The sequence below is a fragment of the Gouania willdenowi genome, chromosome 3, assembly GCF_900634775.1.
Source record: "Gouania willdenowi chromosome 3, fGouWil2.1, whole genome shotgun sequence".
NCBI lineage: Eukaryota > Metazoa > Chordata > Actinopteri > Blenniiformes > Gobiesocidae > Gouania > Gouania willdenowi.
In genome coordinates this window covers 3,627,912-3,652,866 of record NC_041046.1, presented here as the reverse complement: position 1 = coordinate 3,652,866, position 24,955 = coordinate 3,627,912, and the positions used below count along the sequence as shown (strand labels likewise).

The window sequence follows — 24,955 nt, the reverse complement described above, 5'->3', positions numbered from 1 at the left end:
TTGTTCTTCCTGATCTGTTAGAACTTTTGTCAGTCTATAAAACTCCATGTTTTTCATGGTCTGACCGATTAGCACAGTCAAAAACACAGCAGTAGTTCACCATTTCCTCTCAAATTTCGGGATTTGCTCGTTTGTTGCTGTTTGTAAACCAGCTGCTTATCTCCAAAATGGCGACTTCCAGGTTGATGACGTGCCATGAAAACGCTCTATCTTTTACAACCACTATGCATGCTTTGTTCTTGCAACAGATGAAAAAGATATGGCATTTATTATATTGCTTTTTAACTAAAAATAAACATTACAAAACCCCATATTTTTTACATTTTTGTTTGTTAATTTTCCACTTTGTCTCGTAGTGCCATTGCATACTACTAGGAAACACTGCTGTAGTGTGTGGGATAGACAGCATAGATGCTCTCATGATGTCATACAGGAGCTCCACAGTCCTAGACTGCTCCACAGAGATTGTAAATGATCAACATTTCCTCAGGGAAACTCCATCAGTTTGTGTGATGAAACCGTTTTACCAGAAGAGCAAATAAAAATAAACAATGATCTCTGTCAGCCTTACATCCAAAGGCAGTGTTTGGAATAACGGCATTTAAAACAACGGCGTTAGGTAACGGCGTTTGTTTTTCAGTAACGGGGTAATCTAACTAATTACTTTTTTCACCGTTACAATGCCGTTATCGTTACTGAACGTTAATTACAGTGCGTTACATGCATTGATTGAATAAACTGTTATCCGAAAGCATCCCCGGCTTCTGATTCAATGTAGTGAGGAGGTGGGTTAAAAACAAGGTGAGCGATTATGATTGGCTAAGGCGACGTGCCAGCACACACGACACACACACACACACACAGAGCAGTGATGACTCAGCAGATGGTGAGCTTGGAGTAATGTGATGAAAAGTTGTCATTTTTAAGGTGACGACACAAACACTACTTTATATTAATTATGGTAAAAGTTAAGAACGTACATGTGAAGTGTTCATTATATCCAGGAGAGAAGAATTTGTCCACATCCGTTGTAAGCAACTCATATTTAATGAAGCACCTCACGACACACGCATCAAAAAAAAGTGAATTATTTGACATAGAGCACCTTTTTTTTTTAACAGTAACGCAAATAGTTACTTTCCTTGGTAATGAGTTACTTTTATTATAGAGTAATTCAGTTACTAACGCAGTTACTTTTTGGAACAAGTAGTGAGTAACTATAACTAATGACTTTTTTAAAGTAACGTTCCCAACACTGTCCAAAGGTGACGCAGGGCTTAGATCAGAACAATATTCCAATGATTAAAGTGGGAGAAAAATATTTGAGAGGAGAAAACAAGTGGAAAACAATTTGAATAATGAAGAAAAATGTTCCGACAGAAGAATTGTAACTTTATTATTTATTCACGTCTTTATTCTTCATTTTATTCAGTTAATGAGTTCACTTTATTTCTAAATAGATAGAGGTTTGTTCTATAAATAGATGATGGATTTAAAAGCGGGACAGTTAGAATCTGCCTGTTAGACGTTCTACATTCATACGTTCAGTTTAAATGAGAAACAAAAAGGAAATTAAATACAGCAAACATTGTATGGCAAGTTTGTTCAATAAAAGTTTTCATCAACTAAATAAAAAATACATGTAAAAAAAACTGTTTCCAAACATATTTACATTTTCAACATTGAAACTATAAATGTGTCTCATGGGACGAAATCCAATCAGAACTCATGTGATCTTATGCAATGATCACATCAAATCTGTTAAAAACATCCAATGTCAGGTTGATGGTTGATAAATGCTAATTATAAAATGCTGAATATTTTAGTTGACTATATCTGTAACATATTTAGTTGTCTAAATGTAATTTAGTTGACTAAAACTGAACTAGTCCTAATGACTAAATTTTGACTAAAACTAAATCAAAATGTGCTGTCAAAATAAACATCGCTAACCAGTCATAACCAGCTCCAACCAGTAGGTGGCGGAAATGCACCGGAAGTTGTTTGTTAACCACCAACAAAACGAAATAGAAGAAGAACGTATTCGGACTATTATGGTTGGTTTGTTTAAAAATCTGTTGGCCAATAACAGTCTTTATATATTTAATAAGCTATCTGTGAAGCTAATGGAGCTGTAAACGCGTCCATGGCCGGAGGAGAAGGAGAAGTATCGGCCTGTGCTCTGGAGGAAGTGTCCGTGCTGTCATCGATCTACTGCGGACACGAAGAGTTCCACATCCTCCACCAGTCCGGTCAGTTATTAAAACTATTCATTAAAAACACAAAAATCATCTATTAGTGACAATTTAATTTAGTTAACAACTGTGGAAAAAATACTCCTCCACACTCAAATAAATAATATACATTATAATAACTTTCATCACAGGGGGCGGGGCCACAACATGTAATTGTATCTGACTTGAGGGTCACATGATCAACATTAAAGTCAGCATTAGAATAAAGACCAATCAGATCGTTAACACATGAAGGGTTTTGTGTTTTTTATTTTTATTTATTTTTTATATATTTATATGTATGTTGTAATCCTTTTTGTTTTCTTGTCTTTTTTTTATATATATATATATATATATATATATATATATATATATATATATATAAATACTTGCTTTTGCTACTGCTCAGAACATGTAAAGCTCAGTTAAATGATCACTGAGTGTGCTCTAACCCAGACCTTCATCTGAACAAGGCACAAAACAGAACTCACTCACACGTGCTGTCCCTTAGAGGAGGAAAATACCAAAGAGGAACATGTTGTGTAACTATCTGTTAATAAATAAGTCTTTGTGATTGGAATGTGCGATATTTTATCATTTATGATTTATCATGAAAAACATTCTCACTGGTAAGAATGTCATCCCACAATATAAATGATAAATTCCTATGTCGGAAATTAGCGAGGGCCATTTGTCCCTGAATTTAGCCAAGAATGCCCATAGAAAACCGTGTTCTACAGACAAGAACTGCCTGTTTGTTGTCAACAACTTATTATTCTCTGGAGCGGAACGTTACTATGCTGTGATACATCATGAACCACTACTGGGTTAAAACCAGATAAACATCAACAAAGTGAACCAATCCTAGTTCCTCCATCAGATCCACCTAAAGTTCTACAAACACAGGGACAGAGATGAACCTGTAGCAACCATTATGAACTGGAAACTCAACTAAAGCTAACTATGCTAAGCTAACACAGACACACAGACTGGGCTAAGAGCTAATGCTAACCACTCCATATAAGGAATAACAGACCAAATAAAAACACGTCTAACTGTCATAAAACCACAGAGAACCATAGATTTGTTTATGTCAGATTTAACACTTTTATGAAAGAATAAAAACTAAACATGTCACACGTTGTGTAAAATAAATATTAGCATAAATAATAATGTCACTATTCATTCGTCCCAATTTGTGAAACTCAATATTTTTTAATTATATTTCACGTGTTCACAGACAAAGCTGGTCCTATTAGACTAATGTAACTATTGATATTATTACACATAAATATACTGAATCATCAGTTTGATCTGGTTTAATTATAGGAAATCAGAGTTATTTATTATTTATAACTTTATGTAACTCATTATCAGATAAATAAACAAGATTCATCAACAGTAAAAATGCTAATAGAGATATTTTTGTTTTTCGTGTGCTTTTTTTTTTTTAGAAAATAATTTTAAATAAATGAATTACATACAATAACACTAATAGAGTGACCCACATACACTAATATATTCCATAAAATATCAGCTCATGAACTCTTTGAGTCAGCAGTTATTGTAGCCTTTTTAAATGTGTCTAATGTTGATGGATTCAGATTTATTTATGTTTGTAAAGAACCTGTTTACACTAAGTTGTGATTTTTTTATTAATTTTTTTTGTTTATCGTGATTTTATCGTTATCGTGATAAATACCAGAAATTATTGGGATAATTTTTTTGTCAATATCGCCCATCCCTACTGTGTGGCATCAGCAGATTTAATCCAGAATTGTCTTTCTGGTCAGACTTCATTTAAAATATCTAGATTTATATCGTATATCGCCCAGCCCTAATGTGATCTAATCTGGTCCTGATGTGTGTTCTGTTCTTCCAGATGAAGGTCTCTCAGTCCAGATAAACATCCATGCTGGAGGAGACCAGGGTCCTGTAGTGGCTCTGCTGTTCCACGTCCCCCCCTCCTACCCCTCATGCCCCCCTCAGATCTCCGTCTCCTCTACGGCTCTGTCCAAGTCTCAGTGTCAGAACATCAGGAAGAAGCTTCTAGAACGAGCTGCAGCTTTACCTCCACAACCAATGATTCACCAGCTGGTCCAGGACTTCCAGGTAGACCCCCCACCCAGGACACTGGCACCAGGGTTGGTTCAGTTAGAATTGTATTCACATAATTGAGAATTAATTACAATTATGGCGCGTTTAAACTCAGCATTTGACGATGATGATGGTAAATGGACATGATTTATATAGAGCTTTATCACCACTGAAACAGTCTCAAAGCTTTACATATCAGCTCATTCACCCAATCACTCTCACATTCACACACCAGTGGGACAGGACTGACATGCAAGGCGCTAGTCGACCACTGGGAGCAACTTAGGGTTCAGTGTCTTGCCCAAGGACACTTCAGAAGACGACCCTCTACCACCTGAGCCACGGTCGCCCTGTGATGAAGATTTGTAACATTTTTCATTTATTTTTAGGGATGTAACGATTCACTCAACTCCCGATACGATACGATTCACGATACTGGGTTCACGATACGATTCTCTCACGATTTATTTTACAAAATGGGACTGTAGACAAATTTGTTTTTTGGGAAAAAAACTAGAAAATACTGTATTATTTTCCTTTTATTTTTCATTGTCAAAAGAATCCCTTGATAAACTATTCAAAACAATGCAATTTAACTAAAAATAAATCTTGAATGAAATAAATAGAGGAATAATACAAATGAAGAAGAAGCCTATTAATTTAAATTCTGGTTCTATAATAAATAATGCAAAACTGCATAATAGTTCTTTTTCTTTTAAAAGTGCAACTGAAAATGTATTTTGTGCCTTAATAATTGGACTTTAACTGATTTACATCATATTTGTTTGGACCAGCAGAGGGCGCTGGTAACACAGTGGTCGGTTGGCATGCAGATATCTTGCAGTGAAGAAGAGAAGCTATGCTAGCAGACAGAGCTAATGGAAAAACGTGACTTTTACAGATATTCAAGTAATATTACAGATATTCTTTCGGTGCTAAAGGGGGAAGGGATCATTTATGAACATATTTAAGAGTAGAAGGCGGCCAGAAAGAAAGTATTAGCAGACTCCGCCCGCCGCCAACACTTGTGGATTAAAAAAAGTACTGCGATTCAATTTTCAGAAAATCGATATCAACCGTGATACCTATGAATCGATTTTTAACTGCCTTACGATTAATCGTTACATCCCTATTTATTTTAAATTATTTTTTTGTTCAAAAATGTTCCTAATAATTTGGATTGAGAATTTCAGCGTTTTGGGATTTAGTGGCTTCAGCTGTTCAACCATTCAACTTTTAAATATTCAGCTGTCTGAATGCTAATGCTATTACTAGGTTAATGCTAAGCTAACTTTAATACGAGGCTAATACTAATGTAAGGATGATGCTAGTATTAGGCTAATACTAATGATAGGTTAATGTAATGCTAATGCTAACTTTAGCTAACGCTAATGCCAGCTAATGCTAATTTAATGCTAGGCTAATGCTAATGTTATTGCTACTGCTAGGCTTATACTAATGTTAATGCTAATACTTGGCTAATACTAATGTTAATGCTAATGCTAGGCTAATATTAATGATAGGTTAATGTAATGGTAAATGTATTTACCATTTACCATTTACATAATTCAAACTGAACCGTTAGCATTAGAGATGCTAACAGAAAGCTAACATAAGAGGAAGGTTACGTTTTATAGGCTTATTTATTTCAGGCTCAGTAATTGTGATTAATTGTAATTGAACTTTGGTAATTGAGAATGTAATTGTACTTGCCTTCATGGAGAAAATAATAATTGTAATTGGAAAAAATGCTGGTCACTGTAATTGTAATTGATTTGTAATTAAACATTGGTAATTGATGACGTAATTGTAGGAGGCATCCTCACTAATTCAGGTTTTTCTTCCATCATCGTTAACTCCTCCTACAACGTCTCTCTGATCAAAACGTTCAGAAAGTTCCAGAGATTTCTACTTTTATTTTAATAATTTGTAACTGTTAAACGTTTTGAGTTAGTACATTTTTTGTGAAACTGCATTGACATTTCAGCTCTGATCCCATAGTTCTAGTGTAGAGCTGGTTAAACTAGAGCAGCAGATCCACTTTTACCTTCAATCTATTAAAACAACTTTTAACATGTTCACACACTACGTTCAACACATTTACACCTTTATCAACCTTTTTGCTAATGTTAAGCTATTGCTAGGTTAATGCTTAGCTAATGCTAATGTTAATGCTTATGCTAGGATAATGCTTTTACTAGGTTAATGCTATTGCTAGGATAATGCTTTTGTTAAGCTAATGCGAGGATAGTGCTTTTTCTAGGCTAATGCTTGGATGATATTTTTGCTAGGCTAATGCTAGGGTAATGTTTTTGCTAGGCTAATGCTAAGATAATACTTTTTCCAGGCTAATGCTAGGATAATGCATTTGCTAGACTGATGCAAGGATAATGCTTTTGCTAGGCTAATGTTTGGTTAATGGTGTCAGTGCCTAATCCTTTCGACAGTTTTGGAACCTTTCAACGCATGTGTGAAACACGTCTCCATCCAGTCGGCCTATTTTACGGCAGTTCGTGTACTATTAAAAAGGTTGAAACCCTGATTTTAAAATCATGAGAAATGTATGTTTTGAGTGAATTCTTATTTATTTTGGTTTTTATTTATTTATTTATTTTTTGGTTTTTGATTGTCAATGTTGTGGATTGTGTTTTATCTGTTTTTTTAATGAACAATTAAAAACACCAGTCAGTGTGTGACTGGGGGTGTGTTCATGTTGATGGTGGCAGAGGGAAAGAAGCTGTTTTTGTGTCCCTTCCAGAAGGGAGAGATTGAAACAGTTTATGACCGGGGTGGGAGGGGTGGGAGGAGTCAACCACAACCTTTCCTGCACCCCTCAGAATCCTGGAGGCGTACTGGTCCTGGAGGGAGGGCAGATTGCAGCAGATTATCTTCTCTTGCTAGGTTAACGCTATTGTTAGGCTACTGCTAATGCGAAACTAATGCGGATGCTAGGTTAATGCTAAAGCTAGCTAATGCTATGATAATGCTAGGTTAATGTTAATTCTAGCTAATGCTATTGCTAGTTAATGCCATTGTTAGGCTACTGCAAATGCTAAGTTAATGTGAACGCTAAGTTAATGCTAAAGCTAGCTAATGCTATGATAATTTTAGGTTAATGCTAATGCTATTGTTAGGTTATTGCTATTGTTAGGCTACTGCTAATGGTAGGTTAATGCTAAAGCTAGCTAATGCTATGATAATGCAAGGTTAATGCTAATGCTAAGCTATTTCAGTGCGACACGGGCCAGCACCTGCATCCTCACTGGCCTTTTCTTCAGGGAATGCAAATATTCTAGTTAAAAAATGTATGATGATGATGATGATGATGATGTGTTCAGCAGCAGTATGTGCAGATGATGAAGGAGTCCAGAGATTCCGTGAAGGAGGTACATCATGAGGACCTGGACCATTGGGTGTCTGTCCTCCTCCTGGACCACATCCGTTCTGAGAACCGTTACGTTGGACGTCTGAGGCGCTGGTGTCAGCAGCTACAGATCACTGGGACACTGTTACTGGGACGGACCATACTGGTGGTTCTACTGGGAGCCAGAGCAGACATTAAGGTACTGGTCCAGGTTCTAATGAAATATGTCATGTCCTCATGTTCCTCGCTTTGTTCTCAGAGTTTCTGTCAGTGTCTGAAAACAGAGAAGGTTGATGTGGATTCATCAGGAAAGAAATGTAAGGATGAGGATTGATGAAGGTTCTGTGTGAAGCTCCTTCATCCTGGTCCAGTTCACACAGGTAAACCAAGTCTAAAACATATGATTAAATACTGTAGTGTGTGTGTGTAAATATTTAAATGTGTTTGTGGATCAGCCAATGTGTAAATTTATTTTTGAGACAAACCTAACACACACACACACACAGCTGCAGATCCACATGTGTGTAAAGCTCCGCCCCTCCACTAGGGGGCAGTAAACCCATCTCCACTACTAAAAAAATTAAAATCACTATGGAAAGTCATAATTATGAGAAAATTATTGTTTATGTAAATGTGTAAGAAACACAAAAATATGACAGAATCATTTTTGCAACAATTATCTCTTCTTCTTCTTCTTCTTCTTCTTCTTCTTCTTCTTCTTCTTCTTCTTCTTCTTCTTCTTCTTCTTCTTCTTCTTCCTCCAGGGCTCTTCTCAGTGAGACACTACAGTTCTGTATCTGAACTCACTACAGCTTTACTTCAGCTGGACCTCAAGGAGCAGATGGTGGAGCAGCTTCTTCCATCATTGAAGGTCCAATGATCACCATGGTTAAACATGGCTCCTCCCACTTGCTGTTGCCAAAACAGGACTACCACACGCCACTCAGGAAGGAGGAAAGGGATCACTAAATGTCTCAGAGATAAACAGACCTTTAGGAGCATCACACATTAACAGATAAAGTTTTAAACTCTAGATGTTAGAGGAACGTAGAACATCCAATTCTGGATCAATTGGAGACGTTTTAATGACTGACTGGGACATCCTGACATGGTTTGTGTTCAATGTGGGAAAGCAGAGGAAATAAACTTATTGATTATTGTTGGAAAATAAAAACACTGTTTGAAATGTTTCCATGACCTTTGATTTTAATTACAATTACATCTTCAATTATCCATGTTCAATTACAGCTCCACTCAAAAAATCCAAAATGTTTCTATTTTTATGCCTTAATACATTTTAACCCCAATTTAAGTGTTCTCATTATATTTGGACTAGTTTTTGGCTCTTATGATAGCCTTGTCTTGAAATAAATAAATACATATTTATATTCTCACTAAGTCACTGTAACACCATGAATTCTCAGTTTTCTCCATAGTTCTAACAGACCCAGCTCTGCTTCACTTCTGACATCTGACCAGATCAGCCAATCACAGGCAGGGATGAACACATGTGACCTGACCTCTGAAACATGGGAGTTTTTCCTCATTTTTCAGGCCTTACTGCATTTTAACCTCAGTTTAAGTTTTTTCATTATATTTCAACTAGTTTTAAGGGTCTTATGATATTCTTAACCCATTAAATAAAAAATAAATAATTTTTCACCTCTGATTTTGGGTGAATTTTTTTGTCATCTTTTGAACCTTACTGCATTCTTATCCCATATTAAGTATGTGCATCATATTTGCAGTAGTTTTTAGGGTCAGATGGTCTTAATTCAATTTAAAATTTTTGAAATATTTGATAATATGCCTTACCTCCGTTTCAAGATGTTTGAATTTTTTTTTCAAAATTTTATGACTTACTGTAGCCTTACCTCTGATTTTTAATGTTTTAAAAAAAAATGTCCTCATGTTCATGCCTTACTTTATTTTGACCCAGTTTATGTGTGAGCACCATATTTGCACTAGAGTTAGGGTCTTATCTAAAAATAAAATATAAAAACAACATTTTTATGCCTTATTATAACCTGACCTCAGAAAAAAAGTCACAAAAGAATCAGAAAATATGCACAGAAAACAGTAACTGCAATAAACGTTTTTATTACAATTCTGTAAGTTTGTGGTTATAATCACAAATGTATCACAAAAAACTATCAATGAAAGATTTCACCCAGAACACGACAGCCAAAGGGTTACAATTGATTGATTGATTGATTGTCAAAGTGAATATTGGTTATGATAATTAGGCACACAGGTCACATGGTTTCTGTCTCTCTCTTTATTGGATTAACTTCATTTTCCTGATGAAATGCTCTGTTAAAAAAGAGTTTCAAATGTTTAAGTTTCAAAATCCAACAATTTATTTTTTTTAATTATTTTCATTACATTTCATAGAAATTATTATCTTCCTATTTCACCAGCTACTGACAAACAACTTATTGTATAACATATAACATTTGGAAAATGTAACATTTATGTCAATTTACAAAAACATACCTTACATTTTAAAAAACACATCTTTAAATATTATGAATAATACCACTGAACACACATCAGGTTACCTGCACACGCTAACCTGTATATACGAACCTGCACAAGCTAACTTGAACATGTTAACCTGCACAAGCTAACACTAAAGGACGTTCTTTTTTAAAACCAGCAACTTGTTTGTCTCCATGTCTTTTGATCATGTGATGTAAGTGCCTGTCCATACTGGGAGGAGCCTGTATCACAGAGATGAGCCTGTGTCACTGGGAGGAGCCTGAGTGTCACTGGGAGGAGCTTGAGTCTTTGGAAATGGATCAGTTCTCGTCATCGGTCCTGGTTGACAGTCTTAACATTGTAGTTCACACTGTCTGTGATTGGTTGATCAGTTCACTCAGCTTCTCATTGGCTAATGTTCCCAAAGGCGCTGCTTTGTACATTAGCTTCCCACGTTGCATGTTGTGCTACCAAAATCAAGTGGATTAGAATCAATGAAAGGATGATAAGGTTGCCCCCTCAGTCCCAAACACTTCAGCACTATGTTCACTATGTTGTTAATTATGTTCACTATGACCCCCCCCCCCCCCTCCCTCAGGTGCACTCTGTGGGTATGATGTGCTCTGGCTTCATGTAGACATAAACAGCCCATGAATCCTCCTCAGAGGCCACACCCCCACCGTTCATCTTCACCTCCTCCTCTTCCTCGCTGTCCAGGGACCCTGCCCTCAAGGGGTGGACCCCCGTGCTCAGGGCGGAGTGACAGGTGGTGCAGACCCTCTTCATCTTACAGGGGTGCATGTGCGTGATGACGGCTCTCTGCTTAGAACACGCCCCACACACCACGAAGCCACACTTCCTGCAGTGGTGTCTACGCTGTGTGAAGGAGAACCTGTTGGGGCAGCGCATGCACACGTCCGACACATGGTCCGGGACCCACGGCACGGCCAGGTCCACTGAGGCCCCGTGGGCGGAGCCCTGCTGCATAGAGCTCAGACAGCTCTCCAGATGTTTTAGCCACGCCTGTTTCTCCTCAGGGGACGACGCCCCCACGTAGAACGATTTACATGGCGTACGCATCAACCATTGGTTCTTCATCGTAACGCCATCGTCCACATCCTCCACCTGGAGGTTCACTGGAAGGACGAAAAGAAAGAATCCTCTGTTAGTAAACAAAGAAAGATATCAGCTCATCATGTTTTCACTAGTGATGGGATATATCGCATTTATTGCAATTCAATAATTACAGAAAAATAACGCACTAAGAAAAAAAATAACAGTTAATTGCTCTTTTTTTTCACTCCATAGCACTAGTTCCTGGTAAACCATAATAGTGATGCACAGACCACAACACAAGAAACAGGAGAACCAGAGGAGAAGTTAATTTTAGTTTAAATACAAACACTGGATGGAAAACTAAAGAACACACACACACACACACACACACACACACACACATCAAAATACAAACGACATGAGATCATTAGTGAAGCACTTTGGTTCCTGTGGGAGGTTTTATTAACACTACATTAATAAAAATAGTTAAAATTGTAATTGAACTTTAGTAATTGATAATGTAATTGTAATAGACTTTCAGGGGAAAACTAATAATTGTAATTTATTTGTAAAGGGGGAACATGCCGGTCACCGTAATTGTAATTGAACTGTAATTGACCCCACCTCTATGAAGTGTTGTATGTAGAGAGCGACTCACCCAGATCAACCACCTTCTGGTTCTTGTACCATTTCCCATAAACGACAATGGTGCCGTAGACGAGCACGTCGTTGAAGAGGAAGAAAGCTTTGGGTCGAGACCCCCCACTACGTCTCTGCTTCCTCAGCCGACCCTCCCCGATTAGAACACGGTTCGACTTGTACAGAGGCTTCTTCGAGGACACGAAGGATCTCTCAACGGCCAGGATTCGTTCCTTGTTCTGAGCAGCAAACATCAGCTGGTCCATCGTCATGTTTCAGACTGTGTGTGTGACTAACCCTAACCTCAACCTCAACAGTCACAAATAAAGTCAGTGGGACGTTCCAAAGACGTGGAGGGGTGGAACATTATCAGTTTATTTGTGGATTACCGAGCTCAGCAGAATGTGGTTTAACTAGTGTTCGCTGCCAACCTGTCAATCATCTCCACTCGGGGAAATAAAGCAAAAACAAACAACAAACACCTTTACTGGAAAGTTCAACTAGTCATTAGCAAGTGATGAAAACTAATTAATGAATATAGATAATAGAGACAGTTGCTGAACAACAGGTTCTACTTGATAAGGTTTCAAACTTTTAATAAAGGAGCCCCACAAGCCTGACTGTAGGGGGGGGTTATTACTCTGAACAAATTTATCAGTTTATTAATTAACTAATCTATTATTATGAGTTGGTTATACATAATATTTATATTAGGGATGTTGCTGACCGACTATTATCCTTGTTTACTACACTGGCATTTCCTTAAAGACTAGTGACTATTGTGTTACTGTAGGTTTTTCTAAAACAGTGAACATTGACACAACAAATATAATCTACAAAGTCAAAACAATGTCTTTAAAATATAGTGTGCATTTGATATTTATCCAAAAACATCCTCTGTATAACTAGTTATTAGTTTAAACACTAGCCATATGAATATCAAATGATGTCCTCAGTATGAATCAAAGGAAGCAAATCAAACTGAAAAAAACCTCTAAAATCAACGTGTGGCATTTCTTTAGTTTAAAGCTTTTAGATATTTGGACAATAAACAGTCCAACTGGCAGAACCGATATTAATGATTAATAATCACATTCAACTATGGCAACAATACAAAAAATAACAAAAATAAACCAATAATAGATCAGTTATCAGCTCTGATTATAACATAACATCCTCCTGTTACTGAATACAAACAGAACAGCCGTAGAATCGTGAGAAGGACGTAAAACATTACGTTATATTTACGAATAAAATACACTTGTATCTTTTTACACGCGCACACACAAACGGACCCACATTGGAAGTTCTAAAGTACCTGTAAACTCAAGGCCCGGGGGCCAAATCCGGCATTAAGATGCTCAAAATTTGGCCTGCAGATAAAAGTAAAAACAACAATGAAAACATGACTCGTTGTGTAAATCACCAGCTACGATAATTCAGTTGTAGATTTACAGAACCTCCGAATAATTAAAAATTAGACGACACTGTCGCAGAGTTTTCCCATGATTATATCACATGATGGAAGTCATTTTTAATCTCATATTGTATTGTAAGCACTCTTAAGCAGGGTTGGGGCCAATTATAATTGTAGTCACATAATTGGTCATTATAATGGTTATTTATTAAAGGCTCAGTAATTGTGATTATTGAATTTAAACTTTAGTAATTGAGAACATAATTGTAATTAACTTTCAGGGGAAAGAATATTATGACAAAATGTTGGTCAACGTAATCATATTTAAGTTGTAATAATGTAATTGACCCCATACTCATGTTTAATTACAATTCAATAACTATTACAGTTACCAGCATTTTTTCCAATTACAATTATTTTTCTATCATCATAAAGTCAATTACAATTACGTTCTCAGTTACTAAAGTTAAATTACAATTAACCACAATTATTGAGCCTGAAATAATTAACCTATAATAAAAGTTTATCTTCCTCTTGTGTTAGCTTCCTGTTAGCATCTCTAATGCTAAGCTGTAGAATACACTAAAAACTAAAATCTATCATCTAATTTATTTCCTATCTATTGATTACCATGTAATCAATAATCAATGAATACATAGGTTTTAATATTTTTGATGTGGGCGTCTGAGCCAGTAAATCCATCAATTATTTTTTTTCTTAATGTAATGGTCAAATTTTTATGTCAATTACAAAGTCAATTATCTAAATTCAATTACAATGTAATTACAATAGCAACATATTTTTAAATTACGATAACACTTTAATTGTAATTATTTATTATTTATCAATAATGTGATTATAATTATAATTGACCTCGGCCCTGTTAGTATCTGTGATACAGTGGAACTTTCCCATGACGTTGATCATCTACAGACTGGGAATCTACTCTGAAACTCCTCCCATTGTAATCACTGAGAGCATCAGATGAAGAATGTTCTCTAACTACTGTTATCTGCCAACTTCCTGTCAATCCCCACCTCTATGAAACTTTACCGTAAACAAGGTGTATGAAATACTGGAAACACCTGTATAACTCAAAGTTCCCCGCTGAAAGTAAGTAATGACGCTTGTTTATTCTGTACTTAACAGTGTTCTTATAATTACTTTCAGTTAAATTGAAAATGTATTCATCAGGACTATTTCATAATCCATGTACCATTCGTTCTTGGGTTATTCCGTTTTAAAACCAAATCAAAAATAATAAACAGTGTTGTTATTTTGTTTTACTGATTTAAAACCAAAACAGAAATAAAAAAACAAACAAATAAGCAGTATTTTTCTGTTTAAACATTAAATATTCTGTTTGTGTGATATTTGGATATTCAAGAGAAACTATAGACACAAGCTTCATGTTTTACGACCGGACACAAAAAATTTTATATAGCACTTTATCATTTTATTTTTATTTGAATTACTTTAATATTTATTAATTACATTGCACTTCTCACACGCATACACAAACAGGACCTGTGGACATTAATGGAGAGATGTCAGAGTGGGGCACCAGAGCAGTGTTGGGGTTTGGTGCCTTGCTCAAGGGCACCTCTCCAGCTACCAGAACAACTTCAGTTTTTTGGTCCAGATTGGGACTTGAACCTCCGGTTTCAAACCCATGTCTCTACGGACTGAGCTACTGCCGCCATAGACACTCAAAGTCGCTTTACAGAATTAATGCATTATTCTTTCACTCCACACTTAGTGGTGGTAAGCTACTATTGTAGCCACAGCTGTCCTGGGGCAGACTGACAGAGGCAAGGCTGCCATTGTGCGCCATAGGCCCCTCCCACCACCACCAACACTCACTCACACACTACATTCATACTAGGCAACATGGGTGAAGTGCCTTGCCCAAGGACACAATGACAGATACCACTGCAGTGACTGTCCCCCACTGTGACCCCTGGAGTTCTGACCAACACCTGACCTGCTCATCATCACATGTGAACATTTTTCTCTACTGCGTATGATTGACATGGAGATTTTTGGTCATGTTGATGATGTCATGTGTTTGTTGATGATTTTAAGCTGTTGAATATTTTCTGTTGCAGTTTTTGATCACGTAAAGCACATTGAGTTGCCTTGTGTAAATAAATGCACTATACAAACACATTTGCCTTCCCTACTGTTTCTCACACTAACCTCACAGTCGATGAGCGGCTTTGAATGAAAACATGATCAGAAAACTGTGAAATAAATCCTAAACAGTCCTAATGTGTGAGGAGACCTGTGGAGGAAACCAGGGGTAGTGACTACAGTTCTTGCTCTAATTTGCCCATAAATATCAAAATATCTCAAACAAAACGAGATTTAATTTCAAAACAGAAAAACGCTGCTTTTTGCTGTTTAGGTTTTAAATCAGTAAAACAAAATAACCAGTTTATTTATTTTTTTGATTTGGTTTTAAAACAGAATAACCAAAGAACAAATGAGTTATAGTCTAGTTTTAGTCAACTAAATGACATTGAACTAAAATATACAATGTAAGAGTTTATAATTTTTAAAAAAATCAATAAGCATTGATCAACGTGATATTGAATGGTAAATGTTTAAACACAGATTTGATGTGAACAATGTAAAAACCACATGACAGTCGTAAGTCCAAACATTTCAGGAGATAAACATGCTGAAAAATAGTATTATATTATTATACATCATATATACATATTTTATATAGCTCTTTTATGGGTATTCAAAGTCGCTTTCCAATGAAAGGAGCAGTGTTGGGTTTGGTGCCTTGCTCAAGGGCACCTCAGCAGTGTTCGAGAAGTGCCTTGGCACCTCTCCAGCTACCAGAACAACTTACATTTTTTTTTTTTGGTACACAATGAGACTTGAACCGGCAACCCTCAGGTTCCCAACCCATGTTCAATTATATTAGTTGGCAAAAACCTGAATCTATAAATTATATATAAAAAATAAATTAGATTTTAGTACTTTTTTTGTATTTGAAAAAATAAGTCAGTCAAGACACAAAGAAAAAATGAGTTCTGTTAGAAGGAAGTTTTCAAAGCCTTTAAACTTTTCCACATTTTGTCAAAAATTGAAATGTTATAAATGTGACCTTCATAAATGTCACGTTTATAAACGAACACACACACACACACAGGTCATGAGGTCATCTTGTGAGACTAACTCTTCTCTGATCGTCTTTAATGTTTTGTGTTCATTAAATGTGTGAATGCAACATGAAGCAAAAAACTAAAAAAAGTGTCCGTCCAAATATTGGAGCCATATGAAAGGAGAAGGCGGAGCTTCTGACCACCTGATGATAGAAACTCCACCAATCACAGAACAAAGTGTTCACAGTGTAGAACCAGAACCAGGTTCTCTCAGAGGTCGATGGTTCCTCTCACTTTGAACTTCTTGGCCGATCGTTCACTCGCTCGCTGCTCAAACTTGTTTCCGTAGATGTTTGAGACGAAGCCGTTGATCTCCACTGCAAACACACTGTTCCTCTTTGGAATCACTGCAGGATGGCAAAACACACACTGAGCATGTGCAGCAAGCACCAATCAGAGAACACCTTCAGCAGAACAACAACTAAGTTAAACACAACAATAACACAATGAGATGATGACAGAGCACAGACTGGAACGCCCACACGCACACGTTTGTTTTTGTTTTTTTAAATCTCATTTATCAGAGAACTGAGGGTTTATAAATAAAAACACTTCATGCAATTTCATGTTTTTTTTCATTTTAGTGTAAAAAAAAAACGTGAGCATATCAGGAAACAATTCTTTAACTACAGATTAAATCTTTTATTTACATCAACTTTAACCATTCATGACAGGAGACACTTCTTACATTCTTTTCCATCTCCAGTGTTTATTTATTTATTTTATGGGATTTAGAAAAGATTCTGTGATATAATTTATCAACAGTTCATAATAAAGTCTGGTATTTATCAACATGTACATGAGCGTAAAAACAGGTTTAAATATACACACAGGCTGATGTAGCTAACCAGAGGAGCTAACCAGAGGAGCTAACTAAAGGAGCTAACCAGAGGGGATAACCAGAGGAGCTAACTAAAAGAGCTAACCAGAGGAGCTAACTAAAAGAGCTAACTAAAGGAGCTAACCAGAGGAGCTAACTAAAAGAGCTAACCAGAAGAGCTAACTAGAGGAGCTAACTAGATGAGCTAACCAGAGGAGCTAACTAAAGGAGCTAACCAGAGGAGCTAACTATAGGAGCTAACCAGAGGAGCTAACTATAGGAGCTAACAAGAAGAGCTAACTAAAGGAGCTAACCAGACCTTTATAATTTAATTGGTCCATAACTACATGTGGGAATGTAAGAACAAATCTGATCTGTTTTCATTTATAGGATAAAGGTTGATCTTTATTGGGATATAAAACATATTTGATGTAGTAGCAGAAACATCAGAATCTCATGTAACGTTCTAACCTTTGAGTTTGTTCTCCTTGGTGATGATCTTAAAGACGTGTTTGAACTCCTGCACTAGAATCCCTTCAGTTCCCACGTAGGACGGACATTTGGAGCGAACCACTGGGAACGCACGTGCACAAGCACACGCACGTACAATATATATGAGAAAGAAAACATGTTTAATGAGAAAATAGACAGTAAAAAAGGAATAAGAATTTATAGTCACGCACCATGTTTATATCAATCAATGACTAAAAAACTAATCTGTACACTAATAATATCTGTTATCACAGTTTAATATATAAACACACATGTATACATATAACAAAAACAAAAAATAGGACTATTTAAAATACAAGCCATGAATAAATGAGAGCAGACTATATATATGTCTATAAATGATTCTAAACACCTTTCATGATATAAGATAATGTTTGTTTCATCTACAGAAAGGACACGTTATTTATGCACAAAATGTGGCATTCAGGGTCCAATACTGACCCCTGGGGGACACCACCAGTCATGATAAAGGGATTCAGTCCTCTATATTTGACCTGCTTTGGTTTTTAATGTCACAAACAGAAAGTTGTCAATAAGTGCTTTTATGACACGATGCTATAGTCCCGTCTGTGTGGGCGGAGTCAGAGTCTGTCTGACCTTATCAAAGGACCTTATCACTGCAAACCTGAACCAAGCAGCATAATTCTGTTGTTTTATTTTTTACTTTGTTTTAATGGACTTCAGCTAAAAAAAAAATGTTTTCCCAGCAATGGGAGAACAACGGTTTATATAAAACATCCTGTGAACAACTATGTGCACAGGTTTACTCTGAGTTAAAAGAGTATGTGTTCAAATTAACTAAAATCATCTGAAATATTAACAATAAATCACAAACCCATAACAAATAATGTTTTTTAAGCTCCTACCTGACCTTCATAGCAAAGTAAAACCCTTAGTAGTTACAGATGATGTGGCATTTTGGAAATATATGATACTCAGTGACAATAAGGCAAGGCAAGGCAAATTTATTTATATAGCGCATTTCATACTCAAGGCAACTCAATGTGCTTTACATGATAAAACATTCAATTGTTTAAAATCAATAAGAACATTTAAAATCATCAGTAAAATCAGTAAAATCAATTAAAATCAGTAAAATCAATTAAAATCATCAGTAAAATCATCATTACATCAACAACATGACAAAAAGTCTCTCTCTCAATCATATGCAGTAGAGAAAAAAAGTGCCTTTAACTTTGATTTAAAAATGTTCACATTGGATGCTGACTTCAATAAATCATGTTTTAAATACAGAAATCTGTAGTCCTTCCATTAAAAAACCTAGAGATTTACATCAAATATAAAGCCAATTTTCATTATCAAAGGCTATAAAAGCAGAAATAATTGAACTAATGCATGAACATCAACTGCAGCAAGTTTGGTGATAATAATAAACATTAGGCCAAAGATAAACATGGTTTGTACAAAAAAGTTCAGGCTGAAGCTCACTTTATCACAACTGTGCCAAACTTTTCCACAAGTTTGGAAACAAGTGTGTAACTGTAAAATGTCAGTCAAATTGATTCCAATCATTGTTAGTCTTATGTTTGACCACTAGATGTTGCTATTTGACTTTAAATAAACACATTTTATTCAGGTCTCCGTGGTGCCATGGTTAATGCCTTTTTTTTGTTCCACTCTTTGATGGTGTTACGCATGGAGGTTATTCAGCAATGCTTTGACCAATCAGAATGATTGACACTGTAATATAAAGCTCAGAGCCTATAGCAATTGGTGATATCAAACACTATGGGAGTGGCTTTAGCCCTGGCCAATCAGAGCTGGGTAAAGAAGGGACCGGCCATTTTACGCATGAGCGCTGTGCACTCATTAGATGGATTTCTCAAATGAGAAAAGCCTGAATATCTGTAATGGCGATATTTATCTTATTACACAATTTGGATTAAACAAAATATGGAGTTTTATGCACATTGGAGCAACTTTTGATCAGAAACAACAAAGGTAAGACACCATTTGTCATCATTTCTGACTTTTTCCACTGTGTATTTTCTAATTTTGTGGCGTTGTTTTGGTACGTAACATACTTGACCTGTATATCAGTGGATTCAGATTGGCCTGTAGTTTCATGTAGGCTCTTGTTATAGAGATCTGTGTTTATTTTTGTGACTCATGGCAGTGAGAAAAAGAGTTGTCGACTTTTCCCTCTTTGAACATAATGGCCTGGCGTGCCGCCCATAGCCACCGTTATGTTAGCAGACAATGAAGCAGAGGTCGTAGTCGTAGCTGTGTTGGCTAGCTCACCTGTCACGTTACCAAGTGGTCGTGTTGCTGGTGGACCACAGAAACATGCTATCAACAGCTACTGCTGTCTGCGGCCAACAGCAGTCTTCCTCCCATTTAATGTTGTACGCCTGTTTTAGCAACAGAACATTCGCTGTCACGTGAAGCCTTAATTTTCCTACAATTGATTTATCAACTTTTAATACTTTTTAAGACCCCTCGGACACCCTGTTACAGAGAGGGTTAGAATGTGTGAGAGCTTCCCCCACTGAGGGGTCCGTTGATGAGGTTAACAAATGTCCTTTATCTTCAGTGAATGTAAATTACAGTAAATAAAGTCTCAGATGTACCTGAGATGATGGCACCATGGAAGTCTGCCTTCACCAGCTTCTGCTGCACAGACTGAGGGTTGCTATAGAAACACAAATAGAATATATATATATATATAGAATAAAGAACAGACCACTGTGGATAATATTAATAATAATAATAATAATAATCACCTGTTAGCTTTCAGTCCACCACACAGATCAATGATGTACTGTCTCCAGAGCTCATGGAGTGGCAGGAACAGCTCGTATCTACAGAGGAGAGACAGATTAGAAACTCTGCGCTAAGCTAACAGGAAGCTCTGCACTAAGCTAACAGGAAAATCTGTGCTAAGCTAACAGGAAGATCTGCGCAAAGCTAACAGGAAGCTCTGCGCAAAGCTAACAGGAAGCTCTGCGCTAAGCTAACAGGAAACTGCACTAAGCTAACAGGAAGATCTGTGCTAACAGGAAGATCTGCGCTAAGCTAACAGGAAGCTCTACACTAAGCAAACAGGAAGCTCTGCACTAAGCTAACAGGAAACTCTGCACTAAGCTAACAGGAAGCTCTGCGCTAAGCTAACAGGAAACTGCACTAAGCTAACAGGAAGCTCTGCACTAAGTTAACAGGAAGCTCTGCGCTAAGCTAACAGGAAACTGCACTAAGCTAACAGGAAGCTCTGCGCTAGGCTAACAGGAAGATCTGCTCAAAGCTAACAGGAAGATCTGTGCTAAGCTAATAGGAAGATCTGCACTAAGCTAACAGGAAGCTCTGCACTAAGCTAACAGGAAGCTCTGCACTAAGCTAACAGGAAGATCTGTGCTAAGCTAATAGGAAGATCTGCACTAAGCTAACAGGAAGCTCTGCACTAAGCTAACAGGAAGATCTGCACTAAGCTAACAGGAAGATCTGCACTAAGCTAACAGGAAGCTCTGCACTAAGCTAACAGGAAGATCTGCACTAAGCTAACAGGAAGCTATTTCTGACACAAAACATTTGTTGTTTTTTTCAGGTTAGATTTCAGTCAGATTATCACGTGTGCAGCTTTATTCTAAGCTTCACCTTTCGATGCATTAAGACAAAAATGGAATTTGTCCGTCTCCCAAAAGTAAACACACGGATTAATCTAAGAATCTGCTACAAATACACAAAATGACTGCATAAACATGCAAAACGATAGAAAAAATATACAAAATGATAGAAAAGATATACAAAATGACATCAAAAATACACAAAAGGATTACACAAATACAAAAAAAACAAGTCCAAATACACACAAAAATTTTGATAAAGTAACAAAAATATAGAGAATAACAACACAAACAGAAAACAACAACAGAAATATACAAAATGACTCAAAACACTCACAGAAAAACAACAAAATATTTGTTTTTCACTGTATAATTGCTCATTATTCCAAATAATTTTAGACAATTACAATTCTTTGACCTCCACTGTGATAAAGTTGTCCATCCCTGCATTAAGACACCAAAGATCCTGCTTACTTTACACTGAGTCGCTCTCTGGTTTTAAATCAATGACACTTTTTTATGCGTGCATATAATAAAATGTTAAATATTCCTATACACGTGATGGATTGTGAGACGTGTTATATATTAAATGTGATGATGACCGTGGGACTGCATTCTTCTAACCTCTGGTGTTCAGTTTTAATCTGGTAGATCTTCATGGCCTTCTTCTGCCGTGCATTCAGCCCTTTGGCTCTTTTCTTTTTCCTCCTGTTCTTCTCGTCCTTGGGCCTGGTGTGGCCCAGGATCACAGCTTTATGGGACAACATGTTCTTCACATCATGGCGAGAAGGATCCTGGAGGCTGTTGTTGAGGAACGCCTCAGTGAAGGCTGCAGCCTGGGAGCTGGTCTGAGGCTGGAGGAGAACAATAATATACAGAACTAAATGATCTTAAATATGATTAAAGGACAAATTTACAACCATGAGATGATCTGCTAACAGTCCATTCTGTCTCCACTGAGTATGAAACTTATATTACAGATTCTCTTCAAAATGCAAACTTTTTTATAATTTAATAGGTCAAAATAAAATAACAGCAACATACATGAATAAAACTTTATTTGATTATTTGTGGCCTGGCGGCTAAAGCCAGTCCTCTTTTCAGAATACATGGTAAAGCTAGCCTAGTAGCCACCCGTCTATTTGTTGCCGTGTGTTTACACTAAGCATTACGGTAAAAACATTAAAAAATTATTTCTACCTAAAAGATATGATGACGTATTAGGCCCACATTAAAAAAATAAATACATCTGGGCACTACAATATTAAAGTCGTAATATTTTGAGGATAAAGTTTTAATTTTAGGAGAATAAAGTCTTAATAAAATTGTGCTTTTGTTAGATTAGCCATAAAAGTTGAGATAAGAGTTGTAATTATTTAGGATTAAAACCGTAATATTTTGAGATTTAAGTCACATTTTTATGAGAATAAAATGTAAATCCAAACAGGATGTGTGTTATGGAGAATGTGGAACATTTCATGAGATTTTATTTGTCTTTATGTTTCACACATGGTGAAATACTGTTCTCACTTTAAGGACTTTAATAAAGACACTTTGCACATGTTTGCATTTGTTCCAAAAAACCACACTGATGTGGAGCTAATAGACTTTTATTGTGGAGGAGGAAGAGGAGGTCAGTTACAGAAGCATCTTCAGCACCAGGCTGATCCAACCACGGTGCTCCACAGAACGCCACAGGAAATCATTCCTGCCTGTGGACATCAAACTGTATAATTCATCACTGTAACCTCACAGCTTTTATTGTTGTAAAGATCTGTATCATATTCATATATTTTATATTATTTTTGTAAATATCTATCATATTTGTATTGTTATTATTTATATTCTTATCATTATTAATAATCTTACTTTATTTTTTTACTACTGTAATGTCTGTATCTGATCCTTATTTTTAACAGTCTTTTACTTAATTATACACTTATTTAATGTTTATTCTTTCTATCGTCTTGTTAAACGTTTTATTCTTTTATTTGTGATTTTTTTTAAGTGGCTGTAACATAAACAATTTTCCTCTGGAATTAATAAAGATATTGTGATTATGAGGAAGTGGTGGACTTCATAGATATTAATGTTGTGTTCACTTACACTGGGAAATCTGAGCACTGTAACATTACCAGTATAATAAGACACGCTCTTTATTCTCCGAAAATTACGACTTAATTCTTGAAATGTTTTAGACCAATCTGATGTTGTATTTTAAAACAACATCAGCATAATATTCATGCAAACCTCGCCTGATGAAGAACATTTGATGAAACATAATCGTCATTGACCATAATGAGTCCTAATAATTTATACTGCTCATTTAAAGTGTCCATTTTTATCTTTTAATATCACTTTCTACTGTAATCTTGTCTCTTTGGACATGTGTATAATTATTAATATTCTACATGTTAGAGGGATGTGATCATTGTTGAGTTTTTCTCACTAACCTCCACACCGAGGTCCACCATCAGCTCAGCGGGGATTCTGGTTCGAACCAAAGCGTCTAAAAAACACACAAACTTTTATTTCACCAGCTTCACGTTTAAACGCAGAAAACTTGTTTGAAGCAGAAAAACAAAAACTCTGACCGTCCATGTTGTTCTTCTTCTTCTGTGACTGTGCGAGGGTACGTCTTTACGTCACTATACGTCAGCGCCCCCTGGTGGTGGAATGATCGCAGAGCAGTGGTTTCCAACTTTATTTTGATATCATCGCTCATTTCTGGCGACACGAAATACTTTCTTCTTCTATAATTAGATTTCGATCATGTTTTGTTATAATGTAACAAATACAGAGTAGAAAGGATTACATTATTATTATTATTGGACAAAAGTGGCCAGATGTGCCAGCAAATATATTTTTAATGCTGCATCTAATGTACTAGATTTATATTTGAGGTAGTGAAAGTATTGAATATAGTTAAGATTGTGTTTTATTTTGAAAAATTACATTATATTATATATTACTCGACACTTCAGCGACCCACATGGGGTCACGACCCCAAGATTGAAAACTCCTGTCTTAGAATGTTCTTTATTAATGAAGAATATATCAGAGCAATGGTTTACATTAGTCAAAACGACAAAAAATACTGAAGATTGGGGAAATTTTGATACATTTAAAAAAAACAAAAAAAAAACTTAAAACAATGTGCAAAATAAATAACACAGAGAATTATGATTTTAGCATTTAGAAAACAAAAAAGAAATGACAGTGTCTTTGCTTGCTGGTCTAACTATACTGCAACACTTTAAGGAAAATATACAAAATAGGGTCAATTACATTTTTCAATTATAATTACCTCTAATTATCCATGTTATCCAATTACAAATCAATTTATTTACCTTTGTGAGTTTGAATCCTGGTAAATAAATCATCAGATTTTAGACTAATCTGTTTAGACTATAATCTGTTACAGTTACAATTTAAATAGTTGTGGTAATCGGATTACTGGTATTTTTTTAAATCAATATGACGTTACTTCTTTGTTTCACAGGTTTTTTTCACTCTCAACGCAATGCACAAAAAAAAACTCTCCACTGAAGAGTGACAAAGTTTTACAAACTTT

At 36.1% G+C, this 24,955-nt stretch overlaps 3 protein-coding genes across 3 annotated transcripts; 1 reads left to right on the top strand and 2 right to left on the bottom strand.

The window, feature by feature from the left end:
- The first annotated feature begins 2,012 nt into the window (after window positions 1-2,012).
- On the top strand, window positions 2,013-8,885 carry rwdd3 (RWD domain containing 3). The gene is made up of 5 exons (XM_028442086.1): window positions 2,013-2,252; window positions 4,117-4,346; window positions 7,670-7,894; window positions 7,955-8,075; window positions 8,452-8,885. The coding sequence occupies exons 1-4, from the start codon at window positions 2,147-2,149 to the stop codon at window positions 8,027-8,029; spliced, it is 636 nt and encodes a 211-aa protein (XP_028297887.1). The 5' UTR covers window positions 2,013-2,146; the 3' UTR covers window positions 8,030-8,075; window positions 8,452-8,885.
- A 1,146-nt stretch (window positions 8,886-10,031) lies between these two features.
- plekhf1 (pleckstrin homology domain containing, family F (with FYVE domain) member 1) lies at window positions 10,032-12,206 on the bottom strand. The gene is made up of 2 exons (XM_028439959.1): window positions 11,891-12,206; window positions 10,032-11,312 (listed from the first exon to the last, which is right to left on the bottom strand). Exons 1-2 carry the CDS (start codon window positions 12,141-12,143, stop codon window positions 10,771-10,773), a joined length of 795 nt encoding a protein of 264 aa, XP_028295760.1. The 5' UTR covers window positions 12,144-12,206; the 3' UTR covers window positions 10,032-10,770.
- Window positions 12,207-16,346: 4,140 nt separating this feature from the next.
- Window positions 16,347-24,042, bottom strand: pop4 (POP4 homolog, ribonuclease P/MRP subunit). The gene is made up of 7 exons (XM_028439087.1): window positions 23,976-24,042; window positions 23,835-23,890; window positions 22,006-22,235; window positions 20,545-20,622; window positions 20,392-20,453; window positions 17,759-17,860; window positions 16,347-16,814 (listed from the first exon to the last, which is right to left on the bottom strand). Exons 1-7 carry the CDS (start codon window positions 23,980-23,982, stop codon window positions 16,678-16,680), a joined length of 672 nt encoding a protein of 223 aa, XP_028294888.1. The 5' UTR covers window positions 23,983-24,042; the 3' UTR covers window positions 16,347-16,677.
- Window positions 24,043-24,955: the final 913 nt, after the last annotated feature.

Coding starts and splice junctions, on each gene's coding strand:
- plekhf1 (XM_028439959.1), bottom strand. CDS start 12,143: ATGACGATGGACCAGCTGATGTTTGCTGCTCAGAACAAGGAACGAATC. Junction 11,313..11,890: donor CCAGAAGGTGGTTGATCTGG/GTGAGTCGCTCT, acceptor TCGTCCTTCCAG/TGAACCTCCAGGTGGAGGAT.
- pop4 (XM_028439087.1), bottom strand. Junction 20,623..22,005: donor ATTAAAACTGAACACCAGAG/GTTAGAAGAATG, acceptor TCTCCTCTGTAG/ATACGAGCTGTTCCTGCCAC. Junction 16,815..17,758: donor CAAGGAGAACAAACTCAAAG/GTTAGAACGTTA, acceptor GCCATCCTGCAG/TGATTCCAAAGAGGAACAGT.
- rwdd3 (XM_028442086.1), top strand. CDS start 2,147: ATGGCCGGAGGAGAAGGAGAAGTATCGGCCTGTGCTCTGGAGGAAGTG. Junction 4,347..7,669: donor AGCTGGTCCAGGACTTCCAG/GTAGACCCCCCA, acceptor TGATGTGTTCAG/CAGCAGTATGTGCAGATGAT. Junction 7,895..7,954: donor GAGCCAGAGCAGACATTAAG/GTACTGGTCCAG, acceptor CTTTGTTCTCAG/AGTTTCTGTCAGTGTCTGAA.